An 8802-nucleotide genomic window follows, 5' to 3' on the forward strand; every position below is an offset into this window, starting at 1 on the left:
TTACCGATTAAATTCAATAGTACTTTTATTTTCGGATACGAAAATAAGTCAATGGCCCAAAATTCTTCCGATGTGGATAATTTCAAGGATCTAAAATAAAGTTGGAAAAGTAGGTTTTTAAAAAGGGTGAGGGTGCTCAAGCTCCCCTGCGAAGAAGGCGAAGGAACGAAAGCCTACATATAACACCGACGTATAATCGACGTGGACCGAACGTAACGATGCATTATGGGGCATCATGCAACATCGTTCATCTTTATGGGGAGTGTTATGTAACTTGAGGTTTGAGGGATGCATGAAAAACGAGTCCCCTCCCCCTATTTATGTTAGTCATTTTCTTAGCCCTAATTGTCTCTCTCCATGCTAGTGCAATGCCACATTTGCAAGTCAACGCCCTCCCAAAAGCATGACGTCATCTTCCACGTCACCCTCCAGCTTGTCCTGCCTCTTTAAGAAGTGTGTGCTTCGCCCTATTGCTTTCTATCAAATCTCACTCTCTTTCTCTCATACTACTAAAAACCTTCACTAAACCCCTCAACTAGAACTAGAAAACATGTACGGAAGCAGCAGGGGCGAACTCCCCTACGACTACACCTCCGAATTCCCACCGGCGCCGCTTTTCATACCCATCCCCGGAGCCGAGCACGACTCCCTATCGGCATTGAGGTCGGAGATCGGATACACCAGCAGCGGCTGCAGCAGCTACGGTGGCTCCCCCACCCCCTACAGCCCCACCCAGATGCAGCGCAGTATCAGCAGCCTCTCTCTTCATGGAAACATGGACGTCTACTCCGCCATCAACTCCTCCTCCCCCGCCTACTGCGACTACGACACCACCTCCGTCAGGAAGGTCCTCAGCACCGGCGATTTGCAGGTACCCCCCATGCACCACACCACCATCTATGATATCAAAATAAGCTTATATTATCAGATTAATAATGTCCGAGGTCAAAAGTCTCGGGTTTCAGCCTATAGCTAGCTGCCTTTAAATTTCTGTTCATTTATCAATGAAAAAAACAAGGTTATAACATATATTGGTGAATGGGGATCACAGCAGCAGCAGCAGCAGCAGCAGAGCCCGAGAATGAACAGTCCGTTGATGAACGAGAGCAGTATTATAGAGAGCATGAGTAGAGCCAGTCCATACAGCCCCGAGGAGAAGAAAGAGAGAATCGAGAGATACAAAAGCAAGAGGAATCTTAGGAATTTCAACAAGAAGATAAAGGTTTGGTTTCTTCCTTACAGTTTTATATGCCAGGTAAGGTTACATATATGTAACAGTGGTTGTTTTGTTATTTCAGTACGAGTGCAGGAAGACGTTAGCAGACAGCCGGCCGCGAATAAGGGGGAGATTCGCCAGGAACGACGAAACAGACAAGGCACCTCAGACTCAATCTCAATGGGAAGAGCACAACCAAGACGAGGATGATGAAAACTGGATCAATTTTATTGATTCGTTTTCGGCCAATCTCATGCCCTAAGGGCACTTGTTTCTGGGTTTCTGGTCCCATATAGTATAATTAACCAGGTGTTCCAGCCTTCTTGTCAGGGACTCTTCTTCCATAGATGCATGGACCATTAATACTTAGTTTATGTATCATGAGAGATTCTTGTGTAAAACCATATGATGGGTCAAATATTTCTTTAGACACAAGTTTGAATTTGAATAACAATTCTGGACCCATCAAACATTACTGTATAATGTGCAGTATAATTGATACAGAAACTGATGGTCGTTATCATAGTCCACTTAAGTCACTATTATGCATGAAAACTTGTCTATATATGTCTCGTTTCACTACCCTTCCTATCCTGTTCCTATCGACGAATTAGCATTCCTCTATAAAATACTCTCGCTGCAAGTGTGTATGTCAATATTCTCTTTCGACACCACCAACTAGATTATCACAACTTTAATCGGGTAGATACAGAAAAACATGTCTTATGGAAACACAAAAGTAAGTCCGAAACCAACAAAAATACGGCCTACCTTCGTTGCTCGTGAAGATATACTTCACCTACAACACAACCAAAGCACTTCTGGTTTTATAGCTCAGTAATACTCCCCCCTTCTGTAAATATGTAAAAGACCATAATACAAATCTAATTATCTCCTAACTTCAAATAAAAGATAATTATGAATCAAGAACTTCAAAACCATGAAACAATCGACCTTTACAGCTATCCTCTATTAGAAGAATATTGAGTAATTGTGGTTATTAAATTCTTGGCCAAGGAGAATAAGTTGAAAGACATAGTTAGTTAGATGCTATAAAATTGTTGATTGTATTTTATAGAAATGTAGGTCTAAAGCCTACGCTAAAGAAACAGGCATGGGAGGAAAATAAAGAAGATAATTAGATTGGAGGGCCATATAGTGGGATTAGATGCTTCAAAAGGAAATCCTCTAAATTGATCCCATCTCAAATTTGTGGGTTTTACAATACAAACAGAAGATTATCTATTGTCATCGTGGGCCTAAAATGATTATTTAAAAAAGAAGAGTTACTATTGTATTAGAATTTAAAGTACATACTAGTACAAATACAAAATGAAACAAAATCTCGAATAAATTCTACAGAGGGCAAAATCACTGATTGTAGCGCAGGTCAGAGTTGGTGGGGCGACAAGCAGAGGAAAAACAATCTAATCATAACCATTGCAATTTGCATTAGTTACAAATTGTTTGTAGTATATATAATGCTAAGCTACTAAATGCATGATGCACTTTTCCAACTTACATTAGTAAATTAGAAAGCGCATGTTTGGCTTTAGGAGCCATAATACACATTTAATATTGCAAAAGCAGGTGATTGCACAATCTCTTTACACTAATCATTTGGTCTCTCTCATGTTACTGAATCATTGATTTCAGCATTACAATAATGCAAAAATCAGCTCAGGTGAGGAAGAGAAGCAATTTGACTCAGAATCTGAATCTGGACTTTATTTCAATAAAGTCTAATACCCAACACAATGGTCCCTAGAAGTGGGGGAGGCCGGCCTTTGTCGGCCGGCGGTGGCCTTTCCACTACCTCTATAAATCTTCTTACCTAAATCAAACCTACTTATATCTTGATCCATCTCACATAAGTAAATACATTTATAGTTACTTTGAAAACACACCTGCAATGAGATTGGTAAAAGTACCCGAGGAGAGTCGTGCGCGATCAATTTACCGACCGATCCTGCAACAACAACAAGGAGAGAAATCTTCTCTGTGATCTGTTCAGATTATTAACATTTTCCAAAAAGACAAGAAACCAAATGCAAAAATGAGTTTACATATTCATGTGGTGGTTTAGTATGTAGAATAGGCATGTTACAGGGTTCCAAGAATAGACAGTAAGTTGGATCCAACTCAAGGAATAAATAAAATCAGCAGCATTTTTATTTGAATATAAACCTGATGCTAAATGAGTCCCTGTTATGTTGGAAAAGGATATGTTCAAGGCAAAAAAAGTAGCAGACAGCAGCCACTTTCACAGTTTTTAAAATAAAAGTGAGATATTGCCCTAGCACATGCAAACCACTACTAGCTTCCAATCAGCAAGTCTAAGAAAATAAACAATAATAATGTCGTACGGTGGCCTCATCATTCCTCAAACCTTCAAAATCAAATCATCATATGAATAGTTCTTCAGTTTATTCCAACCTGATGAAGCAGGGCATATACTCAATGATCCTTTGGTTGTCTGAAGGGCCATAAACGATATAAACTGAAATAGTAACATTTCACTGAAGCAGTAGTCCAATTCACTTTGGTAATGATAAATCAGAGATTCAAGCACATAGGAGAAGGAATTGTGGGATAAGCACTTAATATTATTAGCACGGATAAGAGCCCTCGTGATTTCTTACAGATCAAAATAGTCAGATGTATTACATCTTTTTGCTCTGGAAAATAGACTTCTACTGATCACATGTGGCAAAATACAGAGGAATGTACACTTCCAACATGCTAAAAGGAACCATTCAGATCTGAGAGTCCATGTTAATAACAAACTCAATGGAATGAAATTGGTAATCATTTGTTCATTCACATAAAATCGCTTCCACTCACAGGGACTATCACTATTATATAAAAGTCAGAAAAATAAGTTGAAGTAGCAGTACAAGCCTTAATCACTGCTTTCGTTTGGTGGGGGAGGGGCATTAGCAAATTAATAGGAAAAGTTGCAAAATTAAAGATATACACTTTTCCCTATATGGAAAGCAACATCTCCTAACATGACTCAACACAAAATACAATAATTCCATGCCTCGGTTGTTTCCATTAAACCTTGAGAAGCAGAGCAATCCAATATCTGAATTCTGATAAAAAAAATATGTGAGTCTATGAGATAATCTTACATACTAGCTTGGTCTTTACTTTCGGAGCTTCTTCTTGGAAGGCTTGGATTTCATATAACGCTTGAATGGAAACAAGACAGGTTGATGAGGCGACTTTCCTTTTCTTTTATTTATTCCTGCAACAGATGAAAAATAAAATCAACAATGAGAGTTCATTATTAGTTTTCTAAGAATTCTCACAAAGGATTAAGGTAAGAAATTTATCATGCAAACTCAGACCCCACAAAATCTCATAATAAACGGATGGAGCAAAATGTACCTGCACGAGATTTAGCAAAGCCTTGACAATCAGGGACTGAATCTATTGGCATCAACTCGACCATCACGTCATCATTTGTTGGCTCATCAAAATTTGTTATCATATTTGAAGACCCCTCTAGAGGCGACCCAAGACCAAACTTAATAGAACTATCAGTAATTTTACTACACTGTCCTCCTTCACCACAACCATCTTCATAGGAGATGTGAGGTGATGCCAAGGGATACTCTTGCGTAGTTTCAATGGCATTTTTGTTGTGAATTTCATCCATTCTGTTACCTTCATTTGCACATGCACCCATTTCTAATAGATTGTCCGTACCAGGATCTAATGGAAAGATAGAGGAACTAGATTTATTCAAGGGATTGGAAAGTTCTACAGTAACATGGTTGTCAATAGCTAACGTATTGCTCTTTGTGATATGAACTTGTCCACCACTATGTACAAAGTTTCCTTGCTTGACAGGGGATGGGGGATCTTTTATTCGGGTTTCAGATGCAACAGTATTTTTTTCCAAGTCATTTGAAGTCTTCATAATTTCTTCAGAATCTGCGGAATTAACACTGAAAGTGGGCAAAGACAACGGCGACGAATCTCCCAAACCTGAAATCTGATATTCTCCCTGTGCAACATCAACGGAAACTTGATCACGTCCTAGAAGAGGTGGAAGCGCAAGTTTTGCATCCGGAACATAACCCAATTGAACTTCTGAATCTTGACAGTCAGAGTTGGCATAAATATTAGTGGCACCAGATGGTGACGTTTGACCTTCAGGCAGTTCAATAACCCCCTCAGGTTCATTACTCAAATTACCAGGACCGTCTTCATTTTTAAGCAGGCTGTGGTGTTGTTCATGCAAAGTGTTAGCAACATGCTTTTCAAGCTTTTCATCTGAAGCACCCCCCTCAGTCTCAACGACAGGAAGAGCACGTTTATCCACATCACACGGCTCCAAAGATGTCTTAATCGCATATACCAGATCTTTGATCTGGAAACCATGTGCAGGCAGGCCATTCAAATTTGAGGTGAAGTTGATGGTTTTCACATTTTCTTTTACAGTTTTCGAAATAGTAAAAGACTTCTCCATGTCTTCCAATAGCACATCGCCCTGGCCACTAGAAATAGGATCCCATTTGAGCCAATCATCAAACACAGATTTTGATGTATTGGATTGTCCACCAGATGGTATCTCTTCAACTTTAACAGCCTCTTTGTAAAAATGTTTTTTCCTTATTGCATTAGCTAGGAGAGATCTGAAGACAACAAATAAATTAATTAAGGGCATTTAATATATTTCCACTAGAAAATACAACAAAGTTGACAAACAACATGTCTATAGCTTAAGCAACTCACACACCTACAGTTTGAGGAGATAGCTGCTTTAGCACGTTCTCTAGAGAGTCCCAGCAAAAAGAACAGATTTGCTACATCTTGGGGCCCTCTAAGTTCAGAGGCAGAAGAGGCATCACTACATATAATTAAATTTTTCCCTCGAGTCCAATCAACAAGAAGCTGGAAGATTAAACAGTTAGAATGGTCTGATAAAAAAGAAATATACCTTTTTAGAAGCAATGAACTAACAGGCAGACGAAAATTTCTCATGAAACACGAGTGATTGTAACTATGCATACAATGCATGGCCTGGAAATTCAGAACTTGGGTAGTTAGGGAATCTGAACACATCTAGAACATAATATAGGGACAGTGAACCCTCAGTCACCACTGCAGATGGAGATCTAGGCTAGTCTGATGACTAGATTCTTTTCTGATGCAATATATAACAGCATGTATCCTCTGGAAGCTTTGGGTTTGAAATCACAGTGGTCAAACATACACAAACAATCACATGCAGAATACTGTATATTCACCTTGCAATAGGATATCATTTTTCGTTTTGATTCTGCATCACCAATCAGATCAGAGTATGTGATCTCAAAGTACAACCCTCGCTGCACATAAAAGATGCAAAAATATTAACTGAAAACCATCAAACAGAATGGTGGAAAATATCTATAGAGAGACATAAAGCATTCACCAAACACTATTTAATAAATTGTTCATAGCATTTAGTCCAGCATGTTTTCCTTCAACTATTTTCACCTCCAACAGTTACATAGAATCAAAATTGGCATTCTCAAGTAAATTCGGTATAGCCCCTATTTTCTGGAGCGTTAGAAAATACAGTTTATGATACCATGTTGTGACTATCTCAGGAGCAAACTCTAATTGGTACTTCAGATCTCTTCAGTCTGGTACTTCAGATCTCTTCAGTCAAGAAACGAACTAAATTAAGAATGTGTGGAAGCTAGCTGACAGCAAGGTTTAACATCTTAAGGGAATTACAGTTTTAACTAAGTTCTACTACATCCTAAAGAAAGCATTGGCAAATAGTGGCTAAATCAATGTACTCTTAATAAACACACAATGAATAAAAGTACCTGCAATAAGGCCCAAACTACATAGATTGCAACAATATACCAGCTAAATATCGCAGATAATCTCACAGAAAATGTTTGCAGAACGAAACAACATAATACAGAATGCCACAGAAGGAACCTTAATTGCAGCTTTGATAATAGGCTGCTTTAGCCTGAAGCTGAATGAGTCCATCTTCGAGAAATCAATAGAGATCATATCAACCTACACATTCACCATCAAAAGGCTCACGTTAATTATAAATATTTAAATGCACCAAACAAGGTTAATCGGCCAGAATGCAGAAACCTCCGAATTTTGACAAGCCTGATCAAATGCATCTTGTCTAGTAGGCCTAAGGGCGACGATGTCATAGCTTCGCAGCACGGGGTTACAGGAATTAAGAGCCAAAGCCTGGGCGGAATTAGTGACGACGACGGTAAGGCGGGTGTACTGGCGGAAGGGGGCTGTACCGGAGACGTGTAGAATGTCGCGGTGGAACTTGACGGAGGCGAAGAAGGAAGAGGAAGAGGGGGTGAGTGTGGAGATGGGGAAGAGAACGATGGAGCAGCGGTCGGATTCGGACATGACGCCTGTGAGGATGCGATTGTAGGCGACGCCGGTGTAGCCGAGTTCCATGGCTTTCAGAGCGAGCTTCAGGCGGCGGCCTCTCAGGGAGGGTTTGTCGACGGCATGGCGGTCGGATTCCCGGTAGGGTATGTTCAAGTCGAAGAACCCCATTTGTGATGGCGGCGGCGCGGCGGGGACTCTGTTTGGGTGGCGGCGGGGCAAAGGGTATGAATTTAGCAATATTTATGTGTGATTATGTTTAACTTATATTAAATTTTGCTATATTACCACTAGTTTTAATATTATGTTACAATTACCACTAGTGTCTACAATAAACTGTACTTAATATTTTATTAAAATTTGTGTCTATCCTTAATAGGATTGCTAAACAAATACTCCAGTACTTAATGGTTTATTAGAACTTGTATCCATCCTTAAAAAATACAGTATCTCCTAAATTAATCATTTCACAAATATGATAACTACTTTGGAACTCAAGAAGTATTTTATAAAAAAAAAATTTATTAAATATTTATTTGAAAATAGAGGAAGGAGCTATTTCATTCGTTCCAAAAAATAGAAACTCTTTCATTATTTATTTATTTTTTAAAAATAAAATCTCTTTAATTTTAGAAAGTGAACCTCACAATCCACGAACACTAATTCACTAGTCTTTTTTTTCCTTTCATTCTCTTATTTTATTATTTCTTTCTCTTCATTTCTCTTGCTTTACCTATTTTTTCTCAATATTAAAATTTTTGCCATATCTATAATTTCTAATTTTAAGAAATATTAGTTCAGATAATATAGAAAATTAGAAATACTCCATAGAATATAATAGAATACTTAGTTAGGTCACCCGCAAAGCGTCACGCAGGTGGCTCGTAACCCGTCCATCCGGGACGTCACGCAGGTGGCTCGTAATATTACCGTTTTTCGACCGTTTTTTTTATTTTTATTTTATTTTTGTACTCTATAAATACTCCTAATTCATCCTCATTTCACACACAAATACACATATATTCTTCCCAAATCATCTCCATTTCCCCTCCAATTTTCATCTAACCTCTCATCACAAAATGTCCGGCGACAGAAACTCTGGCGGTGGCGGCTCCGGCTCCGGCGGGTTTGACATCAACGCGTTCGGCGACTGGGGGCATGTACAATGTCCTGGGTGGTGGTTCCGGTTCGTCGACGCCGGGGGTACC

The 8802-nt window shown here is 39.1% G+C and overlaps 2 protein-coding genes across 7 annotated transcripts; one reads left to right on the plus strand and one right to left on the minus strand.

Annotated features, from left to right (window-relative positions):
• Window positions 1-491: 491 nt before the first annotated feature.
• Window positions 492-1736, plus strand: LOC121745136 (zinc finger protein CO3-like). 2 transcript variants are annotated; one of them, XM_042138925.1, is made up of 3 exons: window positions 492-871; window positions 1052-1222; window positions 1299-1736. In XM_042138925.1, exons 1-3 carry the CDS (start codon window positions 551-553, stop codon window positions 1476-1478), a joined length of 672 nt encoding a protein of 223 aa, XP_041994859.1. In that variant the 5' UTR covers window positions 492-550; the 3' UTR covers window positions 1479-1736. The 2 variants fall into 2 exon arrangements, with proteins under 2 accessions (XP_041994859.1, XP_041994860.1); XM_042138926.1 differs by having other exon boundaries at window positions 1055-1222.
• Window positions 1737-2395: 659 nt separating this feature from the next.
• Window positions 2396-7835, minus strand: LOC121745135 (protein GAMETOPHYTE DEFECTIVE 1-like). 5 transcript variants are annotated; one of them, XR_006038774.1, is made up of 8 exons: window positions 7334-7835; window positions 7166-7249; window positions 6478-6558; window positions 5967-6121; window positions 4610-5862; window positions 4355-4466; window positions 3124-3185; window positions 2396-2643 (listed from the first exon to the last, which is right to left on the minus strand). XR_006038774.1 is itself a non-coding variant. In XM_042138924.1 (7 exons), the coding sequence occupies exons 1-6, from the start codon at window positions 7763-7765 to the stop codon at window positions 4366-4368; spliced, it is 2106 nt and encodes a 701-aa protein (XP_041994858.1). In that variant the 5' UTR covers window positions 7766-7835; the 3' UTR covers window positions 2760-3185; window positions 4355-4365. The 5 variants fall into 5 exon arrangements, 2 of the variants coding, with proteins under 2 accessions (XP_041994858.1, XP_041994857.1); XR_006038773.1 differs by having other exon boundaries at window positions 4351-4466; XR_006038775.1 differs by lacking the exon at window positions 2396-2643 and adding an exon at window positions 3606-3716 and having other exon boundaries at window positions 2760-3185.
• Window positions 7836-8802: the final 967 nt, after the last annotated feature.

The sequence above is a fragment of the Salvia splendens genome, chromosome 8 (genome assembly GCF_004379255.2).
Source record: "Salvia splendens isolate huo1 chromosome 8, SspV2, whole genome shotgun sequence".
Lineage (NCBI taxonomy): Eukaryota > Viridiplantae > Streptophyta > Magnoliopsida > Lamiales > Lamiaceae > Salvia > Salvia splendens.

What these genes read in the sequence shown, in the direction of transcription:
- LOC121745136 (XM_042138925.1), top strand. Translation starts at nt 551, where the DNA reads ATGTACGGAAGCAGCAGGGGCGAACTCCCCTACGACTACACCTCCGAA. An exon ending in TCAGCACCGGCGATTTGCAG is followed by an intron (nt 872 to 1,051) that starts GTACCCCCCATG and finishes TGGGGATCACAG; the next exon opens with CAGCAGCAGCAGCAGCAGCA. An exon ending in ATTTCAACAAGAAGATAAAG is followed by an intron (nt 1,223 to 1,298) that starts GTTTGGTTTCTT and finishes TTGTTATTTCAG; the next exon opens with TACGAGTGCAGGAAGACGTT.
- LOC121745135 (XM_042138924.1), bottom strand. Translation starts at nt 7,765, where the DNA reads ATGGGGTTCTTCGACTTGAACATACCCTACCGGGAATCCGACCGCCAT. An exon ending in TTATCAAAGCTGCAATTAAG is followed by an intron (nt 6,559 to 7,165) that starts GTTCCTTCTGTG and finishes TTTTATGTGCAG; the next exon opens with CGAGGGTTGTACTTTGAGAT. An exon ending in CTTTGCTAAATCTCGTGCAG is followed by an intron (nt 4,467 to 4,609) that starts GTACATTTTGCT and finishes CATCTGTTGCAG; the next exon opens with GAATAAATAAAAGAAAAGGA.